This window comes from Chinchilla lanigera, unplaced genomic scaffold (assembly GCF_000276665.1).
Source record: "Chinchilla lanigera isolate Chin_1 unplaced genomic scaffold, ChiLan1.0 scaffold00096, whole genome shotgun sequence".
In the NCBI taxonomy this organism is placed as follows: domain Eukaryota; kingdom Metazoa; phylum Chordata; class Mammalia; order Rodentia; family Chinchillidae; genus Chinchilla; species Chinchilla lanigera.
The window spans coordinates 4,260,209-4,276,185 of NW_004955497.1; the positions used below are offsets into that span (position 1 = coordinate 4,260,209).

The window sequence follows — 15,977 nt, forward strand, 5'->3', positions numbered from 1 at the left end:
TATTTGGATGACAATTAAATAGAACAGGGTTCCATGGAGACCCCAGCGCTCCAGAGCTTTACAGAACAGGGTTCCGCGGGGACGCCAGTGCCCCAGGGCCTTACTCTCGGACTCAGAGTGCAGCTGCTGGGCTGTGCAGTGAAATCAGTAACGCAGATCTCTGGCCCTGTTCTGTGCAGTTAATAATTAAGAATATTTCCTGCACACACTGCACACCAGGTCAGCCCTGCACACCGCGAGGAGACAGTACGAATTTCTCCCGCCGTAACTGAACACAAAGCACCTGCAGGCCAAGGGCTTGCCAGGCTCTGACAGCGGCCCACCGGGGACCAGGCGCAGCGCTGGCTTTCTGACCCAGCGTTCTGTTAGCAAGAAAACTGCCAAAATAATGAGAACAGGAAAATGCCAGAAAAACTGCCTGAGTGCCCTCCCCCACCCAATGCCTTAGACCCATGGAGATTCTCCCTGACTCCCTGTACTGCTCCTTCTAAGGAAAACAGAATTAGACTGTGATCTGTGAGAATGTTATTTCCAGCAAAACAGAAATAGAACTTTTAAAAAACAACCCCTACCAAAGAAATAACAACAGACAGAGGAGGGGCAAAACTTTCCTTGACTTAGCAACAAATAAAGCTGGGCACAGCAGCGCACACCTGTAATCCCAGCCACTTGGGAGGCTGAGGCAAGAAGATCACGTGTTCCAGGACCTGAGCAACTTAGCAACACTCTGTCTCAAAATTAAAGAGAAATAATAAATAATTTTTTTAAAAAGGCAGGAAGGGCAGGGGGAGAGAACTTGCCTGGATGGACCAGCCCCTGAGAGTCTGTCTCCAGTGCCACAAAAATTAGTAACAACGGAAAAAAAACCCCAAAAACTGCTCAAACAGCTGGGCATGCTGGCAGATACAGGCCTGTCATCCCGGCCACACAGATACACACTATCTCTCAAAATAAAAAAATAAAGCGGCTGAGCTGTAGCTCCACACTCCCCGGGTTGGATCCCCAGTCACAGGAAAATCAAATCTAAAATGACAGAAGCACTTACTACAAACAAAATCCCTCACTTCTTAAATGTTGAGATACTGATTCTACATTGAGGAATGGCACCTTCTGATGTATGTGTAACGTTATTATTTCTGTTTTTTTTGCTCTTTGGAAACAGAGTCTTGCTATGTTGCTCAGGTTGGCCTCACACTCCAGATCTTCCTGTCTCAGCCTCCTAAGTGTGAGGATTATGCCACTATGCCCAGCTGTAGCATTACTATTTCCATTAAAACCACTTCATAAGAATTAACACCAGCACATTGCTACATTTGTACTAAGGAGTTTTCAGATACTGGAAGGTGAAAGTAATCTTTAATATGGTGGTCTAACAAATCATTTTTAATTAATCCTTATCACTTATGGAATATTTTTGGCTATAAAATTACAAAACCATTGACTCAGATTAAGCAAAGCAGAAGAAATACTGCATTCCTAAAGCCTGACCGTCTCATACCCTCACACTGCATTCTGGCCCTGCCCGACCGCTGAACTCAAACTTTTATCAAGGTCCCCAAGCTCGGGCAGGTGAGCCCCAGGGTACTCTTCACTTTGCGCCCGGGCCCCCTGCAGGAGACGGGATGCTGCTGGAGCACAGGCTGGTCCCAAGCATCCTCCCACCTCCGCCGCCTGAGAGGCTGGGACTACAGGAGCCACCAGGGGCCGTGAGACACCCCGTCAAGCCCTCTGTCCTCTACCCGGACTCTACTTACCTGCCTATTTGCCTATCTTCTTCACGAAGTCTTTTCTTTACTGGTCCCCAAACGATGATCCTCAGAGCGGTGCCCCAGATCCTCTGCTCAGGGTCCACACCCTATTCCCGCTCACACTCCCAAATCCCTACTATCCCGGCACTCCAAACCCAAGGGTCAGGGCTGGAGAAGGAGGCCAAGCTGACCCTAGCTCCACCCACCTGGATGGAGCCAGGTCCACGTCAGCGCGCTCCCCAGTGCTGCCCCGGGTCAGCGCGGACTCCAGGTGGTGAGCGCGGCCTCTAGGTCCTTCCATTTCCTCCGGACTATGGTCATTTTCCGAGAAGAAGGCTCTGTGGCCACTCCTTTAAGCACGGGACTCCTCCCCTCCTCCCACAATTAGCCAGTGACTAAAATGCAAATCTGCTATTCTCACCCCACTTAAAACCCCTCAGTGCGTCCTGCTTGCCCCAGGCTCCTTCTCACAGCCAGGTCTCCAGTCCAGAGTGGCCCAGGGCATCCGCCTCCTGGGCGGCTAAAGCCTCAGGCCCACAGAGGGGGTCCCGCTGGAGCCCTCTGGCTGCCTGGAAGTCCTATGCCAAACAACGGGATCCGTCCATGTGTTCAGGCACTTTTAACTTAAAGGTGCAACCATTCGTCTTCGTTGCAGTGCAGGACGGGGCTCCGTGCGGCTGCCCAGCGGGAACTCTGTGCTTTTTCTTGCACTTTCCAATCCATGCCCACAATGCGTCCGCTAAGATTCCAGACCTGCTTCCGTTAAGCAGGCTATCACTGCTGGGCAGGGGGGCCTTGAACTCACTACATCGCCCAAACGGGCCTTGAACTGACCGGAAGCCTCCCGCTCAGCCTCCACGCCCGCATCCAGCTCCAGCTTTTGAAGTTCAGCAACGAAGCCGGGCAGCGCGAGTGCACTGCGCCTCGATTTCTCCACACGTCCACGCCGACCATCTCGCCTGGCCTGACTTTTTCTTGGCAATTCCTTTCATTGAGTCTTTTCAGAGTGTTCAATTTCATTTTCCTTTTCTCTTTTCAGTCTCACACTTACATTTCATCTGTGTATAGACTGAAAATGAGTTCTATAATCACCATCGTAGACACAAGTGCCCTGAAGGGGCTGAGGTCGAGGCCTTCACTCCAGGAAGGGGCACAGGGGGCTTGTGAGGACAGTAGGGAGCATGGCGCAGCAGGTCTGGGCGTGCAGTGGCATCTGTCCACTGTGCCATGGGGCAATCACTAGGTGGTGGACGGCTTGCAGCTGGGCAGCCTGTGCGCTGGCCGAGGGTATTGCCCCGGCTGTCCCACTCCCCTATCTGAAGCATGCTTTCTTTTCATTGGTCTCTACCCTTGGCAAAAGCTTTCCCTCCGCCCCAACCACACCCTGCCCCTGATGACAGCTGAGTCCAGTTCCCTGCTCCTCTCCTGGGGTCCCTCAGCGCTGACCAACGGGATAAGCCTGGCTCTCCAGGCCTGACTACCCTTGGCACAGCTGGTCTGCATCACACCAGCGGCGGCGTGTGCCCACACCCCAGCTGCCCGGCCTGCAGCAGGGACCCTCGCTGTAACAGGGCTATAACATGTACTGTGGAGCGAGTCCAGACCAAGGAAGCATCTTCAGAGATGCTTCAAGAGCACACTTAAAATGCAGCTCACAAGTAAACAGATGGGGGAAAAACATGAATAAGACAAAAACAAGGAGAACCACCCACAGCTTACCTGGCATGTACAAGCACTGCAAAATAAACCAATAAATCCTAACTGAGAGAGAGTAGCTTGTTTCCAGTTTGGCCTAACAGTACAGTATTTTCTGAGAATAATGTCAAGCTTAGCAACATATAACAACATGGAATGAATGTGTTTTTACAGCCAGTAGTAGTCCTGATTAAATCTTTTCCGTTTCTGAGCCATTTACATGTTTTCACTATAAAATCAACCTAAAAAGTTAGCACTCACACTGGTGGAAAGAATGTCCCCCATGAGCTGGTGGTGTACGCCTGTAATCCCAGCACTGGGAGGCTGAGACAGAAGGATCACTCTGAGTTCATGGCCAGCCTGAAGTGCACAGCAAGGTACATACCTTGACCCTGTCTGGGAAAAAGAAGTGAGTGACAACCTCTAACTGTGCTTTGAAACTCCTGGGCCTTAAACACACAGTGGAAAATGCTGTGTGTGTGTGTGTGTGTGTGTGTGTGTGTGTGTGTGTGTGTCTGTAGATCAACCAACCTTTAGTAGTATATAACGGCCGTTCAGCTGAGAAGGAAACCAAGGCAGGTTGTGGGTTATGGGGTGGGCCGCAGGAGTGAAGCTGCAGGAGCATGGAGGCTCCTTGGCCCCAGCTATGCAGGGACCAGGGCCCCCTGTTACCCGGAGCAGGAACACAGGCTCATCTGGTTACAGGAACCCTCGATGCCTACCAGGTCAGCCAGTGCAGTCGCTTCCCCTCAGGCCTTTGCCATGCTCAGCACGTCTGAAGGGAGGCATCCTGCCCCTTGGGGTTTACCTGTGCACCCCAGCCAGGTACCCTTAGGTTCGGGGCACTCCAAACAGGCCTGGGAAGAGGCCACGGCCAAGACAGGCTGGGCAAGGAGGCAAGTGGGAGCCAGGACGCATAGCACCTGCAGGGTCCTACGGCGCACCCTGAGGGGAGGCTTCGCTCCAGGACAGGGGCCTGCAGCCAGCTCACCAGGACGTGCTCCACTTGTACCTTGCTCTGGCTCTGCAAATGCCCCGCCTGCTTTTTCCACCGGGATACGCACAGCTGTGAGGGGAGCAGACAGAAGTATCACCATCGCCTTTTAGAATATTTCTTTGTAACGGCTCTTGATCTGTTCCTGGGATGAAGGAAAAATGCAGTACGTGCACTTTCAAATCCCTAAATCTAGTTTGTAATTTTAAGTCTCTTATTCTCTATTTGTATTGACAATGTGTTATGCTCTCTCTTACAGGGTTTTGTTTGTGGGTTTTTTTGTTCGTTTTGTTTTATGAGGAATCGAAGCGAGGGCCTTTGCACTGAGCTACTTCCCCAGCCATTTTTTTTTTTTTAAATTTTGAGAAAGAGTCTCACTAAATTGCCTAGCCTGGGCTTGAATTTGCAACTCTCCTGCCTCAGCCCCCAGTGTGCTGGGATTACAGGTATGAACCACCATGCCCAGCAATAACTTTTTATTCTTCTTCTAGACTATGGTAAAAACAGTGACCAACTTCAGTGTATCTGTGACACCTTTTACTTGTTTTGTTACTGACAGCAGAACCCGGAATTCTGGGAACCTCCTAGCAGGTCCTTAAAGTAGACCCCCTCTTTTCTCTGGCACCTGCCAGCTCTGCCATGCCTCCCAGATGGCTCAGCCGGCATGTGCTCTGCACCACCGCAGGGCTTCAGGGAAAGGGAAATCCAAGGTGCTCCCTCACATCAAAAGGTGTACATGTAGATGGGACCTGCTAGCGTCCTTGTGCCTCTGTCACCCCGGCTGACATAATGCCTCGCAGTGCAAATGCCAGGGTCAGCAGTCACTATGCCGCCTCGTTCAGAGAACTGCCCAGAAAGTATACATTTAATACAGGCATGAATGTTTTGCAGCTGTTTTTGATCTGTGTTTGGTTTAATCCACAATGCAGAACCTGTGGATGTAGAGGCCCAGCTGTAACTTAGGTCATGTCCTTTGCAGATCAACAGGTTCTTTACCTGTACCTAACAGGCCTTTGGACATCCGAGCTCCCGCTGCTTCCTAGGGAGCGATGTGCACCAGGCTGGACGTGGTGCTGAGCCTGCCACCCCGCACGAGGGAGGACAACTGAGAGTGTGAGGCCAGCCTGGGCTACACACACACTGAGACCCTGTCTCGACACAGCCACGACCCCCGCCCCCCTTCCTGTGGACCAGGCCTACGGCGCAGGGCTCTGCAGCCTGGCTGTGAACAACGCGTGCTACAGCAGCCTGGGGAACAGAGGCTGGCTAGGTCGCTAGAGGGCTACACGGGGTGGATCTGATTCTCTTTCCTAGCACAAAAACTGAAACATAAAAAGAACAAATTAAGGAATTACTTGATTAAGTCAGAAATTCTTCAAAAGCCCATTGAGCAGCCGGGCACGGTGGTGCATGCCTGTAATCCCAGTACTCGGGAGACTGAGGCAGGAGAAGTGCTGCAAGTTCAAGGCCAGTCGGAACTACAGAGGGAGACCCTGTCTCAATGAAGCTAAAGCTGAACCCTAACCCTAACCCTAACTCGAACCCCAACCCCAACCCCAACCCCAACCAGAACCCCAACCCCAACCCCAACCTAATCTAACCAATTTACCGTATTTCTAGCCCCCAGGAGAGCATTTTCTCAGCTGAGGCAGGAGGATCGTGAGTTCCAGGGCAGCCTGGGCTCCACAGTGACTTCAGGGCCAGCCTGGACTACAAAGTAAGACTGTCTCAAAGTCTATGATAGGATAAATTGTCTTAAGTGCAAGAGAAAGGCTTCATTCACCAAAACAGCTGTACATGGTGGTGCATGCACATAATCCCAGCCCTTAGGGGCTAAGCCAGGAGGGTGGCAAGTCAGCACCAGCCTGGGCTACACAGTAAAAGTCTTAAGATAAAATAAGGGAAGAGAACAAAAGGCAAACAGAGGAAGGAGAAGGGGAAGGGTGGGGAGAGGGAGAGGGGGAGGGAGAGGGAGAGGGAGGAGGACAAGGAGGAGGAGGAAACAAACAGCAAAGATGACACCCTGAAAGAGTTCCAACAGCAGAGGCGCCCTGTCTAAACCCAAGAATACTAAACACTGACATCAATAAAACAATAACGTTGGGCTAGGGTGAGCAGCTCAGTGGGAAAGCACCTGCTTAGTATGGGTAGCTCCGGGGTTCCATTCCTAGCATCAAAAATAAATATATAAATAAACTTTATCCGTTCACTTTTGTTCATTTTTGTGCTGAAGATTAAATCCAGCGCCTGCACACTGAGCTACGTCCTCGGCCTATTTTATGTTTTGAGACAAGGCCTAGCTACAATGCTGAAGCTGGGCTAGAACTTGTGACTCTCCCAAGTGCTAGGGTTACAGATGCGCATCACCATGCCTGGCTACCCGTGAACTGCGTAAAAGCAATTGTAAGTGGCACTGTGATTCATTATCCTCATTCTGTTATCTCAAGTACCACACCACCACACCCTGGCAGCAGATAAGCAGCTCTCCCGCCTGTTCCTGTGACCTCCCCCTCCGTGGTCTGGGCACCTAAGAGATAAGCCTGCTTCCCCAGATAGAGCAAGACAAAATGCCCAGTGTTGGAAAGGACACACAGGTGTCCCAAAGTTTGCAGAAGGAAGAGCTTACTTCCTTAAAAGTGAGTGGGCTTCCGTTTCTTGAAAAAAAAATTTAACAGCTAATGTTCTATTTTCTGTATTTTGGGGAGAGGGCAGTTGTGGGTCCTTCTTTCTTCCCTCCCTTTTTGTGCTGCTGGGGATTGAACCCAGGGCCTTGAACATGCTAAGTGTCGGCTCTATCACTGAGCTACATCCTCAGCCCCGGTGCTTGTTGATCTGCAGATCTGGAGAACACGTGACCAGGAAGGAAGCCAGGGACTGCTATTATCTTTCAAAACTTTTTACTGCAGAAAATTTCGCACATAAAAGCAGAGGAGTTACTATGATGCACATACTTCATCAAATTTGTTTCAACGATCTCCCCCCAATGTTTCTGGAGTATTTTGAAATAAATCTCTTATTTTACGCAGATTATATTTTAATATAGATTTCAAACAAGTAAGAACCTAAAATTAGTTGCATTGTCATTATCCCAACTAATAAATTTAATAATTCTTTCATGTCTCCAAATACTTGGTTGTTATGAAAAGTTCTCCACTTGCCCTTTTTTTTTTTTTCCGGTACTGGGAATCGAACTCACAACCTCGTGCTTGCCAGGCAGGCGCTGTGTTGCTGAGCTAAATCCCCAGCCCCTCCACTTGCCTTAAAAAAAAATAATGACTATCTGCAGCGGTGGGGATGCCATCCAATGCCTCACACGTGCTAGGTAAGCAACTGACATGGAGCTACATCCTCGGCCTCCGACAAGGTTCACATGTTACATTACTAAACACAAGCAAATGTATCCACTTGGTGGGCCCTAGAGTCCATTTTGTATTCAACTTGTGAGGCTGTTCTAGCCCTTGGCAGATATGCACAAAACCCCTTGAAATGGGAGGAGACAGCAGCTGGAGAAGTCCATCTCTGTCTTACCAGCCCACCCCGTCCCCTCAAGAAGATGAAGGTGGCGATGCCGTCTACAGGCAATGTGCTGCTAGCCCTTCCTGGCTTCAGTGGGGCTGGGACACTGCGCCTCTGAGGCAGCAGGCCAGCTCAGTTACCAGAATGATTTGATCCACAAGACTGCTATTCGTGCCTAACTTACCTCGGGGCCTCAGGAACAAGACGGGGGTGGGGGTGGGGGTGGGGATTAAAGTGCTGACCGGCCTGTGACTCAGGACCTCTCCAGGCTGGGTCAGGAGCACCTGACGGGCCGCGGGACAGTGAAACCCAGGGCCCTTGCTCAGCTCTTGGACTCAGAGATTGAAGTGGAAGCTAGGTCACCTTAGGGCAGGTGTCTGATCATTACGAGTCTCCTTCCCGGCCTCCGCAAGGGGCCCAGGGACCCTCCATCGCTTACCGGGTGCCGGTGCCCCAAGGCAGGGAAAACCCCAGGGGCAGCAGGTGAACAGTGGGCTAATACTGAACACAGGGCCTTCACCTGAGCTGCCTTCCACGCCCTTTTGCTTTTTTCGATTTTCATTTTAAGACAGGGTCTTGCTGAGTCATTAAATTCCCCAGGCTGGGCTCAAACTTTGATCCACCCGCCTCAGCTCCCTGGAGTGCTGGGATTACAATCATGTACCAAGAGCCTGGCCTCAGCAAGGGCTTCGTGCGGCTTGCAGCAGTGTGGAAAGCTAACACGGATAGGCTTGGTTTGGGGCAGGGGTGTGACTGCATGTGTCTGCAGACACTCAAAGCAGGAGAAGTCAAACAGCCCTTGTGAATCATGATTGCAAGAGGGGTTATTTTAAATCTCGGCTGTGTGCGTTGCGGTGCACGTCTGCATTCCCCGTGTGGAGTTCATGCATGTGCACAACACGTCTGAATTCCCTTTCACCCTGCCCCGAGCTGGCCCCATCTCTTGACCTCCTTCCCATTGGAGAACTATCTGTCTCCCTCTGGTCTGGGAGTATGGCTCCGTGGTGGAGCACCTGTCTGGCATGTACAAGGTCCCAGGTTCTGTCCCCAGCCTCTCATAAATAAATGCATAAATACATATATAAACTAGTAAACATCAGAATCTATCATGCAGATATCATTTAATCTCTGTCTTTACCTTGACGATTTGCTCAGTGGATTCATTAAATCAAAGCAAAATGAAAGAAATAGGAGGCTCAGGCAGGAAGATCTCAAGTTTGAGGGCAGCCTACACTATAGCGTGAATTCAAGACCAGCCTGAATTACGTAGTAAAACCGTGTCTCAAGACAAAACAACACTGGGGTGGGTGGCACAGCCTGCAATCCCAGCACTCGGGAGGCTGAGGCAGAGGATCCCCCCGAGCTCCAGGCCAGCCTAGGGTACCCAGTGAGTTCAAGACCAGCCCAAACTACATACTGAGACCCTGTCGCACAAAATCAAAAACAAGCCAACAACAAAACCCCCAGAAAACCACCCCAACTACAAATGCCACACAGAGGCAGAGGTGGTTGCTGAGGCCGGGCCAAACCCCAGCAAGTTCCCCTCTACAAAGCTAACCGACGGCTCTATGGGACCCAGCAGGGGAAAGCTGGTTACACGCGCCCTCTTCGTAACAGAGGGGGCAGCGGGTCGTCGCTTGGCGCCCCTTGTGCTGCGTAGGCTTCCTCAGTGCGGCCCCTCCGGGACCTCCCCGGGACGGCTTCACGCCCCGCGAGGCTGACACGGGCAGCTGCAGAGACAGCCTGGGCGCACGCTCCCAGCCTGTGACTAAGTTGCTGGCTGCCGCTCGCCCACAGCGGAAACCGCAGGCGAACGCAGAAGCGGCTCCTCGGTTGCCTCACTCCCTTACGAAACACTCTTCCCGCCCAGCGCCCACCGGAGAGCCGCTGACTGACCCAGGCTGCCCGAGCGGCCTCTCTCACTCCCGGGGAGCAGCACCCCAGGGAAGCGGGGGTGGCCTCGGGCTCACTGCCGCCACGGCGCCTCACCCAGACTTGGCAACAGCTGCCTCGCCAGTCTCTTCTCTGGGCAGCAAACTCAGAGCCCCCAGGCTCTCGGCACTGCCCATGACGCCCTGCCTGTCCGCGCGGCCACGGCCTGGCTCCCTGCCTGCAGTCCCCCCTGCCCGGGGTCTGGGCCTCGGACACACCACCTTCCCGCTCTCTGCCGGCCCCCGGTGCTCAGCATCCTTCCTCCCCCAGGGCCTGCCTTGCCGTCTCCTGCTCAGCCCTTGCTCCCCACTCCAGTCGCCTCTGCGCCTGCCTGGAGCCCAGCTGGCGGGCTGCATGCGCCTTGCCTGGGCGCTAGCGTAAGTCTGTCCCATTGTACGTCCTCCCCCTCCCCACTGCCGACTGTGGTTGGTGTTGCTGCAATTTATGGGGGCAGAAACACTCAAGGCTGTGTGACAGCGGAGGAAGAATTATGCTTGGAGGCCCTACGACTGGAGGGGTCTGCTACAACTGATGAGCCCCTGGAGGGTCTCTAGGGAAGGAAGGACAGGGTCTTCTGTGACGCCGCGGGAAGGGCACCGTGTGAGTGGCACTCAGCCGGAAACGAGGGCTTTCCAGCCTGCTTTATTTCCCTTTACAGCCCTGCTTGCCCCGTCACATCCTGGATAACTTATTCTCCTCCCACGAGTGTAAGTGACTGAAGGAGCTTGGATCAGCTACCACCTGCTCAGTGGCAAGCACTCACTGTGAGTGTGTGAGCGAAGGAGTGCGTACTCAAGACCTGCTCCCACCCGAACACCAGCAGGGCTTCCCGGCCTCTGCGTCCTCAGCCCCCGTCAACAGGGAACCCTAACACCTGCTGGAAAGAGAAGCGAGGGGGCCTGGAGGGGGCCCGTCCTGCCCCTCCTCCATTGCCACTTGAGCTCCGAGAGCCAAGTCCTCCGCCCAGGATCGCTGGGTCTGGCGACCAGTGTGGGGCAGGCTGGCCCTTCTTGTTCCCATGGGGTGTGGTGGCCAGTCCTGTCCTGCATGTCTGCTGTGGGCCTCCGCCCCGAGTAGCCCAATGGCCACTGTGTCAGCCACCCCTCAGGAGCACAGACACCCTGCAATGTATCCTCCCCCAGTCAAGCTAGCCACAACTCAGACCCCAGCTGGGCGTGGTGGTGCGCACCTGACTGCAGTACTCTGAGGCTGAGGCAGATCATGAGTCCCTGCCCTGTCTGGATAACTTCACAAATTCCTACCTCAAAATGAAGAAGAGGCTGGGGGAGTAGTTCAGTCCCCGGTTCCGTAGGTATAAATACATACGTACATACACAGTGTTATAATAGGTCAGTGGTGGTGAGCCTACGGCATGCGTGCTGCAGCGGGCTGGATCGCTGAAAGCTCTGCAAGCTCTGCTGTCACTCAAACGGGCTATGTGCGTGTGTGTAGGGTTGGAGGAGAAATCCACAGCCTTCCCGACACCCTGCTGACACTATCTCCATTCTACTGCTCTTCACTCATCTTTCACCGTGTGTGTATGCTGCTCATCGAGGCAGTCTCAGTCTATGCTCCTGGACGAATTCTGTTCTCCGAAAAGATGGTGAGGTCCTTCACCCAAGCCCGTGAACGTGACCTTCTTTGGGAATGCTCTCTACAGGTGATGGAGTTGAGATGAAGTCTAGATCCAACAAGGGGCGTCCTTACGGAAGGACAAAGTCTGGACTGAGACAGACACACGCAGAGCGGCACCATGCAAGCAGGAAGGCAGAGCCGAGGGGACGATGGACCAGCCACGGAAGGCCTGAGCTACGGCAGGCCAGGAGCGCCCTGGCGCAGCTTCATCCCCACCGCGCTGTAGGAAACCAGCTCTGCTGCTGCGCTCTGGGATTTCGAGCCCGAGCCGGTTTCTTACTGGATTAGCCCTCCCAGCAGGCCAGGTACACAGGCACCATGGGGCTGCAGCTCACAGCCCGAGCACCTGCCCCAGAGGGATGACACCCCTCCTGCTGCAATGAGCCCGCGGGTCCACACAGTGAGGAGAGTGCCGGCCACCCGGACACCTCAGGCCCGTTCCAGTCAGGCAGGTGGGGCCAGCAGAGGCCGCACCGCCACCCGCCTGCCCGCGGACTCACCGTTGGACGCTCGCATCTGCCGCCGGCGGCCCACACGGTCCAGCCCGATGGGGGTGCTCCGCGAAAAGCTGAAGGGCTGCAGCCGGGCTGACACCGCCTTGTAGGGTGGCACCTGGTGCGAGGGCACAGGAGGCCTGGCTGCAGGCTGCGGAAGGAAAGCACAGAGTGTGAGTGGGTGCCAGGAAGTCGCAGCTCCCACGAGCAACACCCACCCGCAAAGCACTCTCACCTCGCAGCCACTTGCAGCCGTGAGCTGGCCGCTCCCGAGCCCGCCCAGAGCTGCAGGCTGCACTGGGCTGGGCGGGGATGGGTTAGGAAAAGAGTGAGGGGAGCGTCTAACGGTTGCCAGTGGCCGCATCTCGTGTTCAGGTGGCGCGGCAGCGGACAGCACCGAGCAGAGAAGCATCTGAGTGGAGGGAAGGCAGGCCCCGAAAGAGGGGGGTTCCTGCACAGCCGCAGGGGCAGGGTAAGGAGGCCGACGGGGAGCAGCCTCTGGAGGAAGCGAGAACGGGCCCAGTCCCAGGCGGCAACAGACTGCACTGCTTAGCGCCCCCTCAGCCTGGTTTCCTGCAGAGCCTCAGCTACTTGGGCCCCACACAGGCTTCTGGATGAGAAGAACTAGCAGGACAGCTGAGCTGGGGTGTGTATGTGTGTGTGTGTGTGTGTGTGTGTTGTTGTTGTTGTTTGGGGGATTGTACCCAGGGAGCAATGAGCTACATCTCCAGCCCTTTGTTTTATTTTGAGACAGGGTCCCACAAAATTGACTACACAGGCCTGGAATTTGCAGTCCTCCTGCCTCAGCCTCTCAAGGAGCTGGAATTACCAACATACAGCACCATGCCCAGCTGAGCTTCACCTTAAAGAGTTGATTTTTGGGCCGTGTGTAATGGTACACACCTGACACCCCAGCATTCCAAGAGGTTGGAGGATCACAAATTCAAGCCCAGTCTGCCCAGTCGATTTAGTGACTTAGCAAGATCCTATCTCAAAATAAAAAATTAAAAAAGGCCAAAGATGTAGCTTAGTGGAACTGCCTTGAGTTCAAGAGTTGACGTGGGGGGCTAGACATGTAACTTAGTGGTAGCGCTCTGGCCTAGTGTGTGCAAGGCCTTGGTTTCATCTCCAGTGCCCAAAAAATTTAGCAGAACAATTAAAAACTTGGTTTTCCTCATATTTGCTGAAGTCTCTTTGGAATTCTGAGTAATGCCCTCCCGATTTTCCCTATTAACGATCCCCACAACCACTCATCAGGGATCTGCATGATTCATGTTTTCCTCAGGGTTTAACAGATTCTTTCCACCCAAGGCCTTAAGGTAAACTGCAGGGCAGAACATTATTTCACTGCACTTCTTTTTGATGCTCTGAACTGAAATCTTTTCTGAGTGCTCTAGATATTCCATATATTGTTTTCCAGTTTAAAATAGATTATAATTTGCTTTAGTTCAGAATTATTTCCTACCAGACTGAGCATCTTTAACAACAGAATCTTAAAGATTTTGTGGTATTCTTTAACTTCTGAATTCAGCAAGAAGTTTTGAGTGCTTCTTTACAAACAAGGCATCGTGCTGGGCTTTACAGGAGGACTGTCAACATGCAATCCAAGACTAATACGAAATTTCCCTTTTAAGAGAGTTTTATAGGTTAAGACATCACTAGCAAGTGTTTACAATGGACCTGGGCATTTATACTTCCCATAGGCTGTCCTGTGACTATCTGAGCACAGCTGGGGTTTTGGCCTTGACAGAAAGTATGAACTTGTCCAGAACACGGCCTTTATTTAAATGTGTCACATCTTCAGAGTGCTCACTGGGCACTTGATAAATATTTAAAATATAGTAAGGGGCCAAGAGAAAATGTTTATTAGCAAACCAGTTGCAAGACTGCAACTCAGAGAGAGTGAGAGAGAGCAAGAGAGAGAGAGCGAGCGAGAGAGAGAGCGAGAGCGAGAGCGAGAGAGAGAGCGAGAGCGAGAGCGAGAGCGAGAGCGAGAGAGAGAGAGAGAGAGAGAGAGAGAGCGAGAGAGAGAGAGAGAGAGAGAGAGTGAGTGGGAGGAGCTGGGGATGTCGGGATGCAGGGATGCAGCTCAGTGGCAAAGCGCCTAGCATGCGTGAGGCTCTGGCTTCGATCCCCAGCACGATAAAAAAGGAGAGGAAACCGATTTTCTTAGGTGATAGGGAATCATTTTCCCTCACCGCTCTCGTTTATTTTCAGTGCTGGGAATGGAATGCAGGGCTGTGCATATTAACCAAGCACTCCGCCGTGGAGCCACACCCCCAGCCCTCCCGTCTCTGGTATTTTCCTATCTTCACGTTTTAACCATGAGCCAGTCTGGGTTAAAGACTCACTTGTTTCAGGATGCTCACTAAGTATGTCCTGTAACTTTCCCCTGGAAAAAATTACAGGTTTTTTAGAAGCAAGAACCAAACTTATTTCACATCTAATCTGAGATGCCAGGAAAGAAAGCTTAGAGAAGGCGTCCAGATGTTAGGTGGTTAGTTTTGAGCTCATGCATGTTTTCGGTCAGGAGGAAAAGGCTGCGAGTAGGCAGGTCATCCTGGAGCGAGAGCAGAGCAGCTTCCAGCTTAGTCTGAGCAGGAGAGCAGAGGCCAAGGGCCTGGACAGGCCTTGCTGGCCACGGTGCAGGCACACAGATCTTACTTGGCTTAGAAGGCTCTCCATCTCCTCTGCCTGCGTGCTGCCGTACAAGCTGACCCCTCCGATCACGGAAATGGGGCGTCTTCTCCGGCCTCCTCGCGGGCAGCCGGCTGACGTCTGGTCTGCAGGGCTGGTGGAGGCCATGCTTGTGGGGGGCGGCCCGTCCACATGGTCCTCGCCCTGCGGGTGCACCGCCTCAGAGTCTTCGGGAATGGATGAGCTGCGGCTGGCCAGCTGGCCGTAGTCGGACAGCGGCCGTGGTCTGGTCCTCCTCCCGGAACCCCACTTCCTCCTGGAGATCCTGGCTGCCTCGGTCCTCTCCTCCTCCTGGGACGAGCCTGGCCTCCAGGGTTCAGCAGTCACCTTTCCAAACCGAACAGGTCAGGTGAGCGTCAAGATGCAGGCAGGAGGGGGTGAAGAACGGCCGCCTGCCCCGCTCCCGGGCCCACCTGGGATTCTCTTTTTATGTTTCCTAATTTTTTTCAGACTTTCTTGATTTATTCCTTTACCTGAAATGCTCATTTGTGCAACTGACAACGAGGACATAACTGACACATGGATACAGAACCAAGTCCATCTTTCTTTCCAGGCTGACCAGAAACCCAAGTTTAAGGGGTTATGTTTGCTGGTCAGTGATGAGCTACGATAAGAGACCTGAAGGAAACCAGCACCACTGCTGGGCTGTCAAAATGCACTCAAAACTGTGGCTGCTAAAACACCGCGGGGAGCTGCAGGGCTGCGGGCAGCGCGTGACAAGACCCAGGGCTGCCCACAGTATTCTCTTTCTATAAGGTTTGCTACTTGAGAATAGAAGGCGCTGGAAGATTGAATCCAGAGCTGGTGGGGCTCAAGCTCAAGGGGCTGCAGAACTGGCGGCCGGAGAACTGGATGAGGCTACCAACGAGCCGTGTGGGCTCAGTCAGAGCTCAACTATGCCCTCTGGATCTGATTTCTGACTGGACCCAGCTCACAGCTCAGGTTCTCAGGCAGGACGCTTTCTGCGTGGGGGAGCTGCTGGGGAGGCCACCTAGGGTACAGCACGCGCTAGGCAAGGGCTGTGTCACCGAACCCCAAGCCCCATCCAATGTTCCAAACTGTTCTCTCAGAGGTGACCCAACAGACGAGGACAACACCCGAGGTTAGAAAGGGGCAGACTTCTGTCACTCACTCCCGCCGGGGCCATCGCTGGCCCTGCAATGACAGGCAGATTACCCCCCTCCCATCAGTTCTGCAACTGTTCACAGGCCAGAGAGCTGGGCTAGGCCTTATCAACAGGAGTGAGCCGTCACTCTGCAGATAGGC

At 53.2% G+C, this 15,977-nt stretch overlaps 1 protein-coding gene across 1 annotated transcript in view; it reads right to left on the reverse strand.

The window, feature by feature from the left end:
- Window positions 1-15,977, reverse strand: part of Spata13 (spermatogenesis associated 13) — a gene marked incomplete in the record, with an annotated part of 82,962 nt that overhangs the window by 35,835 nt on the left and 31,150 nt on the right. The window contains 2 exon segments of the mRNA XM_013505480.1: window positions 12,021-12,165; window positions 14,679-15,038. Coding sequence (XP_013360934.1) covers window positions 12,021-12,165; window positions 14,679-15,038 — 505 coding nt within the window.